Below are 18001 nucleotides of genomic sequence, written 5' to 3'. Positions count from 1 at the left end.
AATCATTCTATAAAGTCATACTCAAAAGATATAAATGAAGTGCAAAGAACATTCAATAAATTAATCAAGGACTATTTCATACCAGGATGGTGCATCACTAAAATAAAATAAAATAACACAAGGCGCTTCAAGAATTTACGCATATCATGTGAACAAAACAAAAATTGTTACATACCAATAATTATTAAGGAAGAAAGATGTGATGTCATCTAGGGCATCCCTAAACTTAGATGCTTGAGTGTCCTTGAATATTTACTTTGGGTGCCTTGGAAATCCCAAAGCTTGAACTGCCGCCTCTCCTTATTCTTCTCAAATCAATTTCCTCGGCCTTCGAACACTTCATCCACATAAAACTTAATCAAACTTTTTAAGTACATATAAAATCAAATCCTATCATGTCTTGATGTAACAATATTGTATAATTATAATTCAACATTACCTATTGTATGCTAACCCAATTATAATACTCCCACATCAATGGGGCTTGGCAAAATTGCAAACACAAGCAGATAAAGAAACTATAACAACAATGTGTGAAACACGAAAGTTTGTAAAGATGTAGATTGTACATATACGAACGATTATTATGTCGATCAGGTTGATATAGTGATCATGCTGTATCTGTTGTGAGTTCTTCGTCAGAGTCATTAGGAGAAGCAACTGTAGTTGCTACTGCTGTGGCGTTTTTCGAATAGGAATTTACCCCTGCTTATTATCTTTGCTTCAATGAGTAGTTTTTTTACAACAGAGATTAAAATCTGAAATGTTACCGTCAGGCAAAAAAAAAAGATAATCTAAAATGACAGGAAACAACACGGGGGTCATCAATCGAGCTTCACGGTGGAGAAGAGGCAGTAGACGAAGCAGAAGGAGGCGGCGAGCCCGACGGCGCCGGTGGCCAGCATGACGGCGAGCGCCATGAGCAGCGAGTACCCGACGTAGAGCGCGGCGGACACCGGGCCGCTGAGGCTGTGCAGGTCGAACACGAGGTAGTACACGGCGTACCCGAGGATGTAGGCGGCCACGGAGCCGGAGGCGAAGAAGGAGCGCCACCACCACCGCCAGTCCTCCACGCACAGCCCCATGTACGTGAGCACCACCGACACCTCGGCGCACACCGCCACCAGCAGCCCCAGCACCACCAGCAGGAACCCGAACACGTAGTACACCCGCCCCAGCCACAGGCTCGACATGATGAAGAAGAGCTCGATGAAGAGCGTCCCGAACGGCAGCGTGCCCGCCACCGCCACGAAAACCCACGGCGAGCACTGCGCCGCCGGCACCTGCCGCGCGATTTTGTTCGTCTTCACGGGGTACTCCACGTGGCCGCGCACGCGCGACGCCAGGAGGCCGCCGGCCAGGGTCAGCGGCACCGACACGAAGAACCAGAGCAGGATCAGCACCACGAACAGCGCGAACGGCACGGCGCCCGTGCTGCCGTTGTGCCACAGCACGCAGTTGAGCGCCGTGAAGACGGAGAACCCGACGCCCGGGAACACGAAGGAGGCGCGCCATGCCACGGCCTTCCACCCGGCGCTGTCGCCGTGCCGCACCGTCTTCCAGAGGCGCACGGAGGTGTACCCGGCGGCGAGGCCCAGGACGAGGTACAAGCAGAGCATGCCGCTGACGAGCGCGCCCCGGGATGCCGGAGACATGAACCCGAGCGCCGCGAAGAGGATGGTGACCATGCCCATGCCCAGGATGCGCACGCCGTCGCCGACCATCACACACAGGAGCACCGGGTGGCTGGGCTCCCGGAACGCGTCCCCGGCCACGAGCTTCCACCCGGCCATGTCGTCGGCGTGCGGGGCCGCCTCGCTGCCGAGCTCCTCGTACTGCGCGAGGTCGCGCCGCACGGTGCGCAGCAGGATGACCAGCACGATGGCCGCCAGGAACGCCACCACCACGATGGAGTTGAGGATGGAGAACCAGTGCACCTGGGCGCCGCCCATCTCCAGGTACGCGTCCCACCGCGACGGCCACTCCACGGCGCTCTCCACGAAGGCAACCTCGTAGGAGAAGGCCAGCGGCCTGTTGACCTGCACGCGCATGCCGACCACAGAAGGGTCGCATCCGGCGGCCGCCTTGGACGAGAAGCCGTCGTACATCTTCTTGTCCCCGATGGCCGCCTCGTCGTGCTCCACGCTGCACGGCACGACCTCGAACCCGACGACGGTGTACCCGCCGCCGCCGCCGCCTGATAGGCTGATAAGCTCAGACGCGTCGGCGGTGGCCATCAAGGCCTCCACCCTGGTGGTGCCATTCTTCTGCTTGTTGACCAGGACCGTGAGCCTGAGGTGGTTGTACACGTAGTACTCCCCGTCATCGGCGCGCACGCCGACGGGGAAACCCGTGGACCGGAGCAGCACCTCCGGCGCGATGGGATTATTCACGTACCGGACCACGGGGAGCGTGTCGAGGAGGAGGTTAACGTGGTAAGCATCGTCGATGCGGGACTTGATGAGGTCAGCGGCGGCGGGGGACACCGGGTCAGTGCGGCAGAGGAACAAGGCGGCGCTGCTGTTCTCGAGCATGGAGAAGCGGTAGGGCGACGTCTCGATGCGGTCCCCGAGGAGGAGCTCGCCGAGGCTCTCGGCGGCGCGGCTGACGCCGCCTTGCGGGGCGCAGAAGGGGAGGGAGTAGTAGGGGAAAGGGAGCTTGGAGGACGGCGAGGTGAGGGAGTTCACCTTGGCGGCGAGGGCCTCGCCGGGGAGGTAGCGGTGCGGGTAGCTCCCCGGGAGGTAGAAGGCCGTCGCCGGAGAGGTGTTCAAATGCATCAGGAAGAGAAGAAGGGTGGAGAGGATGGTGGACGTGGTGGGGGAAGCCATTGCCGCCATTGCCTTGGGCTTGCAATGCAGGAGCAGGAAGAGGTCGCCGGTTTGCTGCTCGATCGATGCTGTTTGCTGGGCGATGAGATTCTGGGTGTGAAACTCTTCTTATTGATGACGTCTGCTTTCTTGAATACTACTGTACTTTGCAAGCAAAGGGAAGGAACGACCCAGCTCCACTCCACTGAATCACTCATCCGTCCAAGAACAGAGAGTTGACATCACTCATGCACGCCACGCCACGATTTATCTCCCAGACTTACGAAAAGGAGGCACGCCCGGGCAGGATGCTAGATCAAGCAAAGTATTCTCTTTTGCCACTTCTTTCACCTATACTTACACAATGCCTCCTGATCAACATTGGGATTTGGGACCCTAAAACAAAAACATTGGGATTTGGGAGAGCTGCGTTCTTGGCATACATTCTTGGCATTGGGACCCTAATGCTCACTCCGCTGCTAACTGCAGGAGTTCACGGATACCTTCACACACCTGCATTTAAACAGTATAAGAGGGAGTACCATCTGAACATAAGCAGATTATAACATCATCTATACTGCATAAACGAAGCACGCAGTTTGTTCTACATACCATCTTGATCTGTGCTTTTATGCTCGCAATGAGGTGTGTGTACTCATCTATCTGTCTGCAAACACGCAAAAGTTTACAACTTTAACATGTGAGTGAATGGATGTCAACTACAGAGAATCAGGAGCTTTACAAGAAAAAAGGGGCACGTTCAAGCATAAAAATTAAAGGGAAACCATAACAGCATATGAATGTGTCGTACAAGGGCTCAACATTGAGAATGGCAGTAGCTGTAGTACAAACAACCTATTATAAAGCAAGCAGGGCAGGCTATACCTGAGCACACGCACACAGAATGGAATGATGTGGCTACACAACTGGGCCCGTACTAGTTAGCCGATAAACATAAAGGCATTCAAGAGTCGAAACATCTAAGATGATACATATATGCTATGAGCCACAAAGGAGGCGACCCACTAGTATGGTCTGACGGCGAATAACAACAGTTTACAATGCTATTGAATGCTACATAAGCATGTTCTCTTCCTGAAATTTCTACGGGTGTCTACGGAAGCAAACATTAGATGCAGATAAGTAACACAAACCAGATGAACAGAATCAGCTTTGCCTCTGTATAAAATGTATTCGGCATCTGATGGCTAAAGCGAGCATCAAGCTCCAACAAGGAAATGGATACCATGAATAGGTAAATACTAATATCATCTAGAAATCTAAGAGCCATCACAAGGCTCGAGAATACCATCTCTTTCTGTTCTCCCTGATTCACAAGAAAAGGAGAATCCAAGCACTTCACCTAAACCAACATTTTCAACCAAGTACAATAATATGGCTAAAACAAGTATATACTATCAACACAAACTGTGTTGAACAGAGCATAAAGCACCCAAACCTCCCTGAATCATCAACATCTCTTTAGCATAACTCCATTCTCACAAACATGTGCTGCACGCGTAATAAAACTGCTGCGCAGAAGCAAGATCTGATATTCAAATGTTTGAGTTGAGTTACCTGGCCAACCTTGCTTCTCGTACAGATATAAACTGCAGAGCCTCTTGCCAAGTAAATTCCACATGAAAACCTAGACCGATATCCACAAAAATGTGCCTCGTGTCCGGCCTGCAGAAATCACAACAGAATAATGCAATAAGATCTCAAAAGTTCAAGAAATCTGAAGGTAGGCTTATGTTCGAAACAGTCAATTCTCATTAGCACTTCACAATAATGATCTGAAGCTATTCCAACCTTTTAAGGTTAAGCTAACAGCTGGTTAAACAAATGTAGTTAAAATAAGAAGCAGCATAAGGACATATCAAAGCAAGTTCCTTGTTTGCTTGCTATACTGTCTAATGATCTGAAGCTATTCCAACCTTTTAATGTTAAGCTAACAGTTGTTAAACAATTGGAGTTAAAATAAGAAGCAGCATAAGGACATATCAAAGCAAGTTCCATGTTTGCTTGTTATACTGTTTAATGGCCAACTGCATCCTTCCAATTTGTGAAGTGAACATCAATCTAATTCATTTGCATGCTGTCTCCCTATGCGAACACCACTTTTTTCTTACAAAGGCAGCCGACCTTTTCGTATTTTTCAGATGCATATAGAAACGCCTTTCTCATGTCTATCCTACTGCAAAAGCTATACATCAAGCATAGATGCACTCCAGTTTACATGCATACTGACATTATTGGATTGAGTAATATAATCTGGCCTATAAAGAGTAAAGAGTGCAAACCACCGACCTAATAATATTATTTTTATTTGATGGTCTTTGGTTTTTCTTAAATTGGGAATAGGATAGAGAAATTCCTTTTCTAGAGATTACAGAGAAAGTGAGAGAGTTTATGTTACTATACTTCAGATTATTTAGGCAGGGGAGAGGGAAAAGGATGTTTACACTTCTGCCTGCATGTACACCTCTGAGCCAAGATTGACCATGGATCGCATGCTCGTTACACCATTCTTTTCCAAGTTTTCGATGTTCTTCTTCAAATCCAAGCTGCCAACACCCCATAAATAAAGGTTCATTGATCAGAATGATGATCAGTATTAAGGCCATATATTTGAATAGTTGGAATCAGGGGGCCTGAATGTTTCAGTACAGCTACAACACGAGGGAAGACGAGGAGAGAACTGAGTAGCTTACAAAGTCTTCTGCTGCTGGAACAAGTTATCACGCTGGGCTATGGCGTTCACAAGGTCAGGCTTGAGCCGCCGGTCAACGAAATCTTCGAACTTCTTCACCTTGTCCTGCCGGAGACGCGCCTCCGCCACGGCCATGGCCATGCCCCCCGCGGTTTCCTTTGAGGTTCGTGAGCCGCAAGATATATAATGCCGTACTGGACAGCGGCTGCGGCGACACCTCTGTCACCGCCAAGGCTATAAAATTTTAGTATCAATATATAGGTTAGGGTTGTCATTTGTTGATGTAGCATAATCTTCAAACTGATATGTTGTGTATGCAACCATGCTACAATAAGCAGCAACTGAGGACATGGTGTGTGTACGAACGTAACCCTTATACTACAGCGTCAGCATATATCAGAATAAGCTTAACAAATTGTTACAAATAGCAAATAGTATATATCATAGCTACAATCAAATCGGTACACGTAGCACGCACACAGCACGCCGAGCACACCCGCAGGCCACACAGGCAACACGCCGCCGCGCGCGCTGTGGGATCGGGGGAGGCAGCCTATAGGGAGAGAGGCGGAGGGCGTTACCTTGCCGTTGGTCCGGGGCTCGGGGGCGCCTTCCGGTGCGGGGAGGCGTCCGTGGGCTCGGCGGCAGGAGGAGGTTGAAGGCGAGGCGGCGGTGGTTTCGGGGGCGAGACCAGTCAGCGGGTGGCGGCGGCCATAGGTCCGGGCCGTTTTGTGCGGAGGCTTGCTGCAAGGACGGGGGATACTGGAGAATCGGGTAGGTGTGGAGTGGACGGCCGAGATTCTACGGGCCAATGCATGCGTGGACTCTGCCACTGCCAGACGGACCAGCTCCCCCGTTGTCAGTTTCGCTCGCACTACCCACATATCGGTGAGAATCTGCAATTCTCAGCCTTCGGTTCTTGAGACGAGGTTGAGCATATGTATGGTTGATCCAATCACTTGTAAAAAAAGAAAGAAAGAAAATTCTAATCATTTGCCTTGTCTTGGCTTCTACAGTATCTTACATGTAATACAGTTCCTCAGTTAATAAGAAGAACAAAACAAATACAGTTCCTGTGTGGTAAGCCATTAACCTTTCTACAGCTTTCCGTAGAAAAAAAAAGGGAGGGGGTCAAAACTAGCTGTTGTTTGTCAGCGTATTCCACTACTAACAGTAACATCAGACAGAAATTCACATACCAAATGGCACTGTGACCGCCAATTATCTTGGCCTTCAGGCTATGATAATGTGATCACTTGACTTTTGTCGATTATCTTGGCTTTTCCCGATCACTGTGACTGCCTCGCCATCTTAAACAGCAAGGGCATGTGTGAGAAGAACCACTTGATCACTTTCCCAAACTATACTGTTCTGACACAGAAGAAATATCCTCCTTCAGGCATTTTAAGACTTCAATGTACTTTTATATTAGCATCTTTGGCTTCCGGTACTTTGAGGATTGCCAGCACTGTCTGCGTAGATTTTTTCTTTGTTTGTGTGCATCATCATTAGCCTACTACAAATTTGATACCCACCCTTTGTTGCTCTAGCTTTCTCGAGACTTCCTGATCTATCCTTGTGTAGATTATCGAGGAGATCTATCACCCACTCGATGAATTTCGCATGTGTAAAACATTCCTAACATCATGAGTAAAACTGTACTTCCATGTCCAATCCTGCAGACACACCAATGAAATTCCAGTCAGAAACTGAACACTTGCAGTACAGTTCTCTGTCCATAATGGAACATGTCTAGTTGTATCAAGTTCTGTTGTAAATCCCTTTACTCTACACAGTTACTGAAAAGGGGCATTGCAAGCTGATGGATGCATGATGTGAAGAGATCAAAACAATGCATTTGTCATCATGAAGAGAATGCAGCCTTTTGTGATACCTTGAGCTGAAAGTACCTGCTGCTTAAGAGATCGTTAAGGTATCATCGTGCGGGATATCCATCAGTAGGCCGGAAGCCGCCTGAGAAAATGACAAAAAAGGAGTAATTGTGATTTGTGAATACTTCTTCAAGAATTATGGTTCCGCTATCAGGATAAGCTTAATTGTAGGGTCTAGAAAGATGAAAACATATCTCTTACCTGCTGAAGACAACTGTCCATGACTACATTGCTAATGCTCAGAGCTTCGAGTTCTTCCATCAAGAGATCATTGTTCTGAAACAACGTTGATAGAGCCCGGCGTATTTGCTTGTGGGGCAAATCTGATCTCTCTAACAGAATCAAGGCTCTTGTTGCTTGGGAGAAAGTTTGCAAGCCAAAAATGGATGGTGGACTTGGCATCACCAACCTCACAGTTCAATAAGGCACTCCTCATGGAATATCTTCATAAATTCTACAACAATAATGATATGGCCTAGGTCAGGCTGGTTTGGAACTACTATGAAGACTCAATCCCTCATGTGTCTTGTCCCCCACAGGCTCCTTCTGCTAGCGAGACTGCTCAATCTTCACAGCAAATTCCTCCATGTGCCCTCTTGCTCTGCCGGAAGGGGCAGCACCATTGGGTTTTTGGAGTGATCACTGGCTTGGCCCCGGTACAAAGCTTCACCTTCGCTTCCCCAGGCTTGACCCCTTTGCCATCAATAACCAGATCCCTGAGCCCCAGGCCCTGGCTCACCCCGACATCTCGTATCTTTCCACCTGCCCCTCTCTGCTCAAGTTATTGACAAGCTGCAGCTCCTCAGCTCCATCCTCCAGGATGCACACCTCAAACTAATGCTGGTGACCCCTGGGGTGGTGGACTCTTCTTTCTCCGAGGTTTACGAGTGCCCCTCTCTGCTCAAGTTTTTGACTGGCTGCTTCTCATGGACATGCTCAACACCAGAGACATGCTTCAACGGAGAAATATGCACATTGAAGACGGGTACAACTGTGTTCTATGCTCTACTGAATCTCTTGAGACCAGTGATCATCTCTTCTGGCACTGTCATAGCATGGAATGCTGGATCATATCGGTTTGCCCCAGAATTCATCTCGGAATTTCTACAGCATGATTGCCTCTGCCAAATTAAACTTCCACAATCCCTTCTTCCTGGAAGCTTACATCATTGTTCCCTAGTCCATTTAGAAACAAAGGAATGTGAAAACCTTCAACAACATCTCCTCTAGCTTAGGATCTTGGTCTTTTATTTCTAAGCGGGAATTTTACCTCATCTACTTTAGAATGAAGTCTGATATTGCTGATCCCGTTTGCGTCTGGCTTGACTCAACTGCTCAAACTCCTGTATAGAATTTACTGTCGGGGCTCCCCTACAGTATTGGGTTAAAAAAAACAGCTGAAAACTTAAGCAGCAGGAGGCTGCCGATGTCAAATGAATTGGGATATGCTGCAAACTAGAACATTGATGTCAGCCACCAACTCTTTGACTCCAGCAAAATGACTGAATTCAACAACAATAAAAAACTATAAGCTGATTAACTACCAATAGTCAAGGCAAGAACATTTCCCTTCTTTCATATGATGGAATCTACTGCCATCTCTCACAATAATCTCCCTATTGAAAACCTTTGTCACCATCTTACTGAATTCATGACAATCCCCACACACCTGAAGGTTCTTAACAATACGGATTGGGTTGCCAACTTCCGTAACTATGAACCCATAAGCAATTGCCAGACGCTCGCTGTGCACCTTGACTGCATGCACCTTCTCTTCATCTCCAATGTCATGCAATACAGATGACACGTCTGGTACGTACCCTGCATCTGCCAACCTTCTGTTAATCATGTCGAGCATGTTATATATCCGAATGGAATCCTTGTGATCCATGTCTCCTACTAGAAACTTATGCACGTTTCCTTGTGCTTCCATCAAGCTCCAGCCAGCTGACTTGCTGGTACCCCGACTAGACATCAGTTTCCTGACTTCCCTGACTTCATCCCATTTCTTTGCCTTCGCATATATACTTGCAAGGAGGACATAGTGGCCATCATGAGCTGGTTCCAGTTCAATTAGCTTGCTACCAACCTTGACCCCCAAGTCCACCAGGCCATGTTTCTTGCAAGCCGAGAGTACAGTGCCCCAGAGAACTGGATCAGGTGCAATAGGCATCCCTTCGATCAATTCAATGGCTTCTTGAACAAGACCAGCCCGACCTAGAAGATCAACCATGCAGCCGTAATGCTCCATTTCTGGCTCAACACTATATTTTTCAGCCATCAATTCAAAATACTGCCGCCCCTCAGCAACAAGGCCAAAGCGGCTGCAGGCATTTAGCACGCCAACAAACGTAATGTTCGTTGGACTCAAACCCTCGCCGAGAAACAGTTCAAAGAGTTCCACTGCATCCTGTCCCAACCCATGAGCAGCAAGTCCACAGATCATGGCGTTCCATGCAAAAACATCCCTCCTCGGCATCCCATCAAAAACTTCCCTCGCCACTGCCACACAGCCGCACTTGGCATACATATCCACCATGGCAGCCCCTACATTGACACTGATCGGCATCCCTTCTTGATGGACAACCTGGTGCACAAACCTGCCATGCTCAAGCAAACCCAGCTGTGCGGCCGCCGACAATGCTGTCACCACCGCAGCCTCATTCACCCTCACGCCCTTCTCCACCATATCCCTAAACACCGCCAGTGCCACGTCCAGCTCCCCTTCCTTCACATACCCGCCCACCACGGTGCTCCAGGAAACCTCGTCTCTCACCGGCATTTCATCAAACATCTCTCGTGCAACCCTCGCCATGCCCGCTCGGACGTACCCAGCGAGGACCGCGTTCCAGGTCACGACGTCCCGCACGCGCGGCAGCTCGTCGAACACCCTCCGCATCGCTCCCACGTCGCCGCAGACGCCGTAGAAGTGCGTCAGCGCGTTCCGCACGTAGAGATCCGCCGCGGCGCCCGCCTTCACGGCCAGCGCGTGCACGTGGGAGCCCAGAGAGGAGGAGGCCGGGCCGCCGGCGCGGTCGGCGTCGAGGTGGGTGGAGAGGGAGGAGAGAAGGAAGGTGAAGGAATGGGGGTTGCGGCGCCGGAGGCCGGGGAAGAGGCGGAGCGGGAGCGGGTGGGGGAGCACGCGGAGGAGGTGGTTGGACGCGAAGGCGGAGGAGGAGTTGGAGCGGCGGAACAGGGAGAGCGGGTAGGAGGAGGAGGAGGCGCCGTCGTGGAGCGGCGGGAGGCGGGGGAGGGCCGCGAGGAGGTGCGGGAGGACGCGCGCGGTGGCGAGGCCGAGGACGGCGAGGCGGGCGTGCGCCTGCTGGACGTGGCGGGCGGTGGCCGCGCGCCGCGGCAGGAGCGCGCCGAGGAGCTGCCTCGCGTCGGCCTCAGGATGCGCGTGGAAGGTGGGGGCGCGCCGGGCGGACGCTGGCTGGTCCAACGGCATGGAGACGACGGTGCCAACCACGGGGCGGCGAGTACCTCCAAGTTTTGGACTTGAGAACGACAGACTGCGAGAGCTCATTGATCCAAAAGGTTTTTCTTGAAGGACAGGAGTATTGCAAACTTTTTGCAAGTATTATAATTTTTCTTAAGGTCTGATTTATGAAAATCAATAATTTCACACAAAACTTCACTTCGAAATAAGATTCATTTCTAGAGGTGAAACCAGTTTGGACAGAAGCGGATTCTAATACTGAAGTATGCAGATTCAAATATCGAACAAAGTGTATGCAGACATGATCATATCACATGCATATAGGAACAATATATAAATTTTTTAAACTAAAATTATAAATAAACAATGAGCAAGATACTTGTATACTCTAAGCACACATAAAACACTGGAAGGTACTAAAATATAACCTAAATAATCTCAACTATTAAAAATAAGTTGGTACCTTCACCTCCTCGCCTCTAGGTTTCCTCCCTCTACCCCCTACATTGCCTTTTCCCTCTACACGCCCCCCTTGATTCGGAATAATCTAAACCAAATCACTTCTCTTTGCGTATGCTACTCGAAGCATGTCCTACGATAACTCGATCAAATCTTATGAACAATATGTCCTTCATTAAGCCCAATAAATCAAATCAAACATTTGATGACATTGTTTGTCCAACTAATTTAGAGGTGAAGCAAAGGAAAGACGATTTTTTCTTTCTTTCGTCCCGGTTACAAAAAGAAACACACAACAATTGCAAAAATCACTCAAACCCTTTGATGACATTTCTTTTTAACCATTTTTGTTTTGCACATGAATTATTGCCTTTTGTATCCTTTATTCTTACTTCTTTGAGCAATTTGTTAAGAACCAGACTATAGGCGACCATCGCGTTATATTTTTCAGCTATGTGAAGTCTTCACAATTGCTTTTGTTCCAACGGGGGAATCAAACCTATATGTCATACTTGTATATTCCAACGACCTTTGAAAGTCACGGACTGATGCCAGGACTGTGCTAAAACACAACACAACAAACTCAACAAGAAAGATGGGTCGATCGAGATAGAGCTTGACATAGATGCCCTCATTGATGAGCGGCCGCATGATGGCCCTCATCCGACGGGGTATCCAGCAATGGTCGGGGGCGACAAGGTGGGTGTGATGGCGACTTTCAGGATCCCAATGTGGGGAGAGGGGGTGGAGTAGTCCTAGTTGAAGGAAATATGCCCTAGAGGCAATAATAAAGTTATTATTTATTTCCTTATATCATGATAAATGTTTATTATTCATGCTAGAATTGTATTAACCGGAAACATAATACATCTGTGAATACATAGACAAACAGTATGTCACTAGTATGCCTCTACTTGACTAGCTCGTTGAATCAAAGATGGTTAAGTTTCCTAGCCATAGACATGAGTTTTCATTTGATTAACGGGGTCACATCATTAGAGAATGATGTGATTGACTTGACCCATTCCGTTAGCATAGCACTTGATCGTTTAGTTTGTTGCTATTGCTTTCTTCATGACTTATACATGTTCCTATGACTATGAGATTATGCAACTCCCGTTTACCGGAGGAACACTTTGTGTGCCACCAAACGTCACAACGTAACTGGGTGATTATAAAGGTGCTCTACAAGTGTCTCCGAAGGTACTTGTTGGGTTGGCGTATTTTGAGATTAGGATTTGTCACTCCGATTGTCGGAGAGGTATCTCTGGGCCCACTCGGTAATGCACATCACTATAAGCCTTGCAAGCATTACAACTAATGAGTTAGTTACGGGATGATGTGTTACGGAACAAGTAAAGAGACTTGCCGGTAACGAGATTGAACTAGGTATTGAGATACCGACGATCGAATCTCGGGCAAGTAACATACCGATGACAAAGGGAACAACGTATGTTGTTATGCGGTTTGACCGATAAAGATCTTCGTAGAATATGTAGGAGCCAATATGAGCATCCAGGTTCCGCTATTGGTTATTGACTGGAGACGTGTCTCGGTCATGTCTACATAGTTCTCGAACCCGTAGGGTCCGCACGCTTAAAGTTCGATGACGGTTATATTATGAGTTTATGTGTTTTGATGTACCGAAGGAGTTCGGAGTCCCGGATGAGATCGGGGACATGACGAGGAGTCTCGAAATGGTTGAGACATAAAGATCGATATATTGGATGACTATATTCAGGCATCGGAAAGGTTCCGAGTGATTCGGGTATTTTCGGGAGTATCGAGGAGTTACGGGAATTCGTATTGGGCCTTAATGGGCCATACGGGAAAGGAGAGAAAGGCCTCAAAGGGTGGCCGCACCCCTCCCCATGGGCTGGTCCGAATTGGACTAGGGAGGGGGGCCGTCCCCTTCCTTCCTTCTCCTTTTCCCTTCCCTTTCATTCCCTCCTACTCCTACTACTTGGAAGGACTCCTAGTTCTACTAGGAAAGGGGGAATCCTACTCCCGGTGGGAGTAGGACTCCCCTAGGGCGCGCCACAGTGAGGGCCGCCCCCCCCCTCCTCCACTCCTTTATATACGGGGGCAGGGGGCACCCCAAAGACAGAACAATTGATCTCTTAGCCATGTGCGGCGCCCCCCTCCACCATAATCTACCTCGATCATATTGTAGCGGTGCTTAGGCGAAGCACTGCGTCGGTAGAACATCATCATCGTCATCACACAGTCGTTCTGACGAAACTCTCCCTCAACACTCGGCTGGATCGGAGTTCGAGGGACGTCATCGAGTTGAACGTGTGCAGAACTCAGAGGTGTCGTGCGTTCGGTACTTGATCGGTCAGATCATGAAGACGTACGACTACATCAACTGCGTTGTACTAACGCTTCTGCTTTCGATCTACGAGGGTACGTGGACAACACTCTCCCCTCTCGTTGTTATGCATCACCATGATCTTGCGTGTGTGTAGGAATTTTTTTGAAATTACTACGTTCCCCAACAGTGGCATCCGAGCCAGGTTTTATGCGTTGATGTAATATGCACGAGTAGAACACAAGTGAGTTGTGGGCGATATAAGTCATACTGCTTACCAGCATGTCACACTTTGGTTCGGCAGTATTGTTGGATGAAGCGGCCCGGACCGACATTACGCGTACACTTACACGAGACTGGTTTTACCGCCATGCTATGCACATAGGTGACTAGCGGGTGTCAGTTTCTCTAATTTTAGTTGAACCGAGTGTGGCTACGCCCGGTCCTTGTGAAGGTTAAAACAGCACCAACTTGACAAATTATCATTGTGGTTTTGATGCAGGTAAGAACGGTTCTTGCTAAGCCCGAAGCAGCCACGTAAAACTTGCAACAACAAAGTAGAGGACGTCTAACTTGTTTTTGCAGGGCATGTTGTGATGTGATATGGTCAAGAAGTGATGAGATATAAGTTGTTGTATAAGATGATCATGTTTTGTTGAAGTTATCGACAACTAGCGGAATCCTTATGGTTGTATCTTTATTGCATAAGATGCAAGTGCCAAATAATTGCTTTACTTTATCGCTATGCGATAGCAATAGTTGCAAGAGCAATAGTTGGCGAGACGACCATGTGACGACACATTGATATAGATCAAGATGATGGAGATCATGGTGTCATGCCGGTGACGATGGAAATTATGACGATGCTTTGGAGATGGAGATCAAAGGCACAAGATGATGATGGCCATATCATGTCACACATTTTGATTGCATGTCATGTTTATCTTTATGCATCTTATCTTGCTTTGATTGACGGTAGCATTATAAGTTGATCTCTCACTAAATTTCAAGATAAAAAAGTGTTCTCCCTGAGTATGCACCGTTACCAAAGTTCGTCGTGCCCAGACACCACGTGATGATCGGGTGTGATAAGCTTTACGTCCATCTAAAACGGGTGCATGCCAGTTTTGCACACGCAGAATACTCAGGTTAAACTTAACGAGCCTAGCATATGCAGATATGGCCTCGGAACACTGAGACCGAAAGGTCGAGCGTGAATCATATAATAGATATGATCAACATAGTGATGTTCACCATTGAAAACTACTCCATTTTACGTGATGATCGGTTATGGTTTAGTTGATTTGGATCACATGATCACTTAGAAGATTAGAGGGATGTCTTTCTAAGTGGAAGTTCTTAAGTAATATGATTAATTGAACTTAAATTTATCATGAACTTAGTCCTGGTAGTATTAGCATATCTATGTTGTATATCAATAGCTCGCGTTTAGCTCCCCTGTTTTATTTTTGATATGTTCCTAGAGAAAACTAAGTTGAAAGATGTTAGTAGCAATGATGCGGATTGGATCCGTGATCTGAGGTTTATCCTCATTGCTGCACAGAAGAATTATGTCCTTGATGCACCGCTAGGTGACAAACCTATTGCAGGAGCAGATGTAGATGTTATGAACATTTGGCTAGCTCAATATGATGACTACTTGATAGTTTAGTGCACCATGCTTAAACGGCTTATAATCGAGACTTCAAAGACGTTTTGAACGTCATGGACCATATGAGATGTTCCAGGAGTTGAAGTTAATATTTCAAGTAAATACCCGAGTTGAGAGATATGAAGTCTCCAACAAGTTCTATAGCTAAAAGATGGAGGAGAATAGCTCAAGCAGTGAGCATGTGCTCAGATTGTCTGGGTACTACAATCGCTTGAATCAAGTGGGAGTTAATCTTCCAGATAAAATAGTGATTGACAGAATTCTCTAGTCACCATCACCAAGTTAGTAGAACTTCGTGATGAACTATAATATGCAAGGGATAACGGAAACGATTCCCAAGCTCTTCGTGATGTTGAAATCGATGAAGGTAGAAATCAAGAAAAGCATCAAGTGTTGATGGTAAACAAAACCACTAGTTTCAAGTAAAGGGATAAAGGGAAGAAATGGGAACTTCAAGAAGAACGGCAAACAAGTTGCTGCTCAAGTGAAAAAACCCAAGTATGGACCTAAGCCTGAAACTGAGTGCTTTTACTGCAAATGGACTGGTCATTGGAAGCGGAACTACCCCAAGTATTTGGCGGATAAGAAGGATGGCAAAGTGAACATAGGTATATTTGATATACATGTTATTGATGTGTACTTTACTAATGTTTATAGCAACCCCTTAGTATTTGATACTAGTTCAGTTGCTAAGAATAGTAACTCGAAACGGGAGTTGCAGAATGAACAGAGACTAGTTAAGGGTGAAGTGACGATGTGTATTGGAAATGGTTCCAAGATTGATATGATCATCATCGCACACTTCCTATACTTTCGGGATTAGTGTTAAACCTAAAATAAATGTTATTTAGTGTTTGCGTTGAGCATGAATATGATTGGATCATGTTTATTGCAATACAGTTATTCATGTAAGTTAGAGAATAATTGTTGTTCTGTTTACATGAATAAAACCTTCTATGGTCATACACCCAATGAAAATGGTTTTTTGGATCTCGATCGTGGTGATACACATTTTTATAATATTGAAGCCAAAAGATGCAAAGTTAATAATGACAGTGCAACTTATTTGTGGCACTGCCGTTTAAGTCATATTGGTGTAAAGTGCATGAAGAAAATCCATGTTGATGGGCTTTTGGAATCACTTGATTATGAATCAGTTGATGCTTGCGAACCATGCCTCATGGGTAAGATGACTAAGACTCCGTTCTCCGGAACAATGGAGCGAGCAACAGATTTGTTGGAAATCATACATACTGATGTATGTGGTCCGATGAATATTGAGGCTCGCGGCAGGTATCATTATTTTCTGATCTTCACAGATGATTTGAGTAGATATGAGTATATCTACTTGATGAAACACAAGTCTGAAACATTTGAAAGAATTTTAGAGTGAAGTGGAGAATCATCGTAACAAAAATAAAAGTTTCTACGATATGATCGTAGAAGTAAAATATTTGAGTTACGAGTTTGGGATTCAGTTAAAACAATGTGAAATAGTTTCACTACTCACGCCACCTGGAACACCACAGTGTAATGGTGTGTCCGAACGTCGTAACCCTACTTTATTAGATATGGTGCGATCTATGATGTCTTTTACCAATTTACCACTATCGTTTTGGGGTTATACATTAGAGACAGCTACATTCACATTAAATAGGGCACCATCTAAATCCGTTGAGACGACACCATATGAACTATGGTTTGGCAAAAAACCTAAGCTGTCGTTTCTTAAAGTTTGAGGTTGCAATGCTTATGTGAAAAAGTTTCAACCTGATAAGCTCAGACCAAATCGGAGAAGTGTGTCTTCATAGGATACCCAAAAGAAAATGTTGGGTACACCTTCTATCACAGATCCGAAGGCAAGATATTCATTGCTGAGAATGGAACCTTTCTAGAGAAGGAGTTTCTCTCGAAAGAAGTGAGTGGGAGGAAAGTAGAACTTGATGAGGTAACTGTACCTGCTCCCTTATTGGAAAGTAGTTCATCACAGAAATCTGTTCCTGTGACTACTACACCAATTAGTGAGAAGCTAATGATGATGGTCATGTAACTTCAGATCAAATTACTACCGAACCTCGTAGGTAAACCAGAGTGAGATCCGCACCAGGTGGTACGGTAATCCTGTTCTGGAGGTCATATTACTTGACCATGACGAACCTACGAACTATGAGGAAGCGATGATGAGCCTAGATTCCGCGAAATGGCTTGAGGCCATGAAATCTAAGATGAGATCCATGTATAAGAAGAGAGTATGGACTTTGATTGACTTGCCCATTGATCGGCGAGCCATTGAGATTAAATGGATTTTCAAAAGAAAGACGGACACTAATAGTAGTGTTACTATCTACAAAGCTAGAATTGTCGCAAAAAGGTTTTCGACAAGTTCAAGGTGTTGACTATGATGAGAGTTTCTCACTCGTATCTATGCTTAAGTCTGTCCGAATCATGTTAGCAATTACCGCATTTTATGAAATCTGGCAAATGGATAAACAAAACTGCATTCCTTAATGGATTTATTAAAAAAGAGTTGTATATGATGCAACCAGAAGGTTTTGTCAATCCTAAAATTACTAACAAAATATGCAAGCTTCAGCGATCCATCTATGGACTGGTGCAAGCATCTCGGAGTTGGAATATACGTTTTGATAAGTTGATCAAAGCATATAGTTTTATACAGACTTGCGGTGAAGCCTGTATTTACAAGAAAG

General features: G+C 46.4%; 3 protein-coding genes across 4 annotated transcripts; all 3 read right to left on the bottom strand.

Annotated features, from left to right (window-relative positions):
• Positions 1 to 215: 215 nt before the first annotated feature.
• On the bottom strand, positions 216 to 2974 carry LOC125539930 (transmembrane 9 superfamily member 11-like). Its single transcript, XM_048703476.1, has one exon. It carries the CDS (start codon positions 2835 to 2837, stop codon positions 825 to 827), a length of 2013 nt encoding a protein of 670 aa, XP_048559433.1. The 5' UTR covers positions 2838 to 2974; the 3' UTR covers positions 216 to 824.
• A 145-nt stretch (positions 2975 to 3119) lies between these two features.
• LOC125539932 (protein UXT homolog) lies at positions 3120 to 8025 on the bottom strand. 2 transcript variants are annotated; one of them, XM_048703478.1, is made up of 9 exons: positions 7614 to 8025; positions 7431 to 7494; positions 6720 to 7196; positions 6102 to 6478; positions 5522 to 5739; positions 5273 to 5374; positions 4386 to 4493; positions 3420 to 3474; positions 3120 to 3320 (listed from the first exon to the last, which is right to left on the bottom strand). In XM_048703478.1, exons 4-9 carry the CDS (start codon positions 6402 to 6404, stop codon positions 3276 to 3278), a joined length of 831 nt encoding a protein of 276 aa, XP_048559435.1. In that variant the 5' UTR covers positions 6405 to 6478; positions 6720 to 7196; positions 7431 to 7494; positions 7614 to 8025; the 3' UTR covers positions 3120 to 3275. The 2 variants fall into 2 exon arrangements, with proteins under 2 accessions (XP_048559435.1, XP_048559436.1); XM_048703479.1 differs by lacking the exons at positions 6720 to 7196; positions 7431 to 7494; positions 7614 to 8025 and having other exon boundaries at positions 5522 to 5754; positions 6102 to 6265.
• Positions 8026 to 8167: 142 nt separating this feature from the next.
• On the bottom strand, positions 8168 to 10909 carry LOC125539931 (pentatricopeptide repeat-containing protein At3g62890-like). Its single transcript, XM_048703477.1, has 2 exons — positions 8683 to 10909; positions 8168 to 8588 (listed from the first exon to the last, which is right to left on the bottom strand). Exon 1 carries the CDS (start codon positions 10858 to 10860, stop codon positions 8953 to 8955), a length of 1908 nt encoding a protein of 635 aa, XP_048559434.1. The 5' UTR covers positions 10861 to 10909; the 3' UTR covers positions 8168 to 8588; positions 8683 to 8952.
• Positions 10910 to 18001: the final 7092 nt, after the last annotated feature.

This window comes from Triticum urartu, chromosome 2 (genome assembly GCF_003073215.2).
Source record: "Triticum urartu cultivar G1812 chromosome 2, Tu2.1, whole genome shotgun sequence".
NCBI classification, from domain to species: Eukaryota; Viridiplantae; Streptophyta; class Magnoliopsida; order Poales; family Poaceae; genus Triticum; species Triticum urartu.
This window is presented reverse-complemented; position numbering and strand designations above follow the sequence as displayed.

Bases quoted from the DNA above. Each gene is read 5' to 3' on its own strand.
- LOC125539930 (XM_048703476.1), bottom strand. From the start codon at position 2,837: ATGGCGGCAATGGCTTCCCCCACCACGTCCACCATCCTCTCCACCCTT.
- LOC125539932 (XM_048703478.1), bottom strand. From the start codon at position 6,404: ATGTGGGTAGTGCGAGCGAAACTGACAACGGGGGAGCTGGTCCGTCTG. The intron at 5,740-6,101 runs GTAACGCCCTCC...TGGCGGTGACAG, and splicing joins AGCCCCGGACCAACGGCAAG to AGGTGTCGCCGCAGCCGCTG. The intron at 5,375-5,521 runs GTAAGCTACTCA...GGGTGTTGGCAG, and splicing joins TTCCAGCAGCAGAAGACTTT to CTTGGATTTGAAGAAGAACA.
- LOC125539931 (XM_048703477.1), bottom strand. From the start codon at position 10,860: ATGCCGTTGGACCAGCCAGCGTCCGCCCGGCGCGCCCCCACCTTCCAC.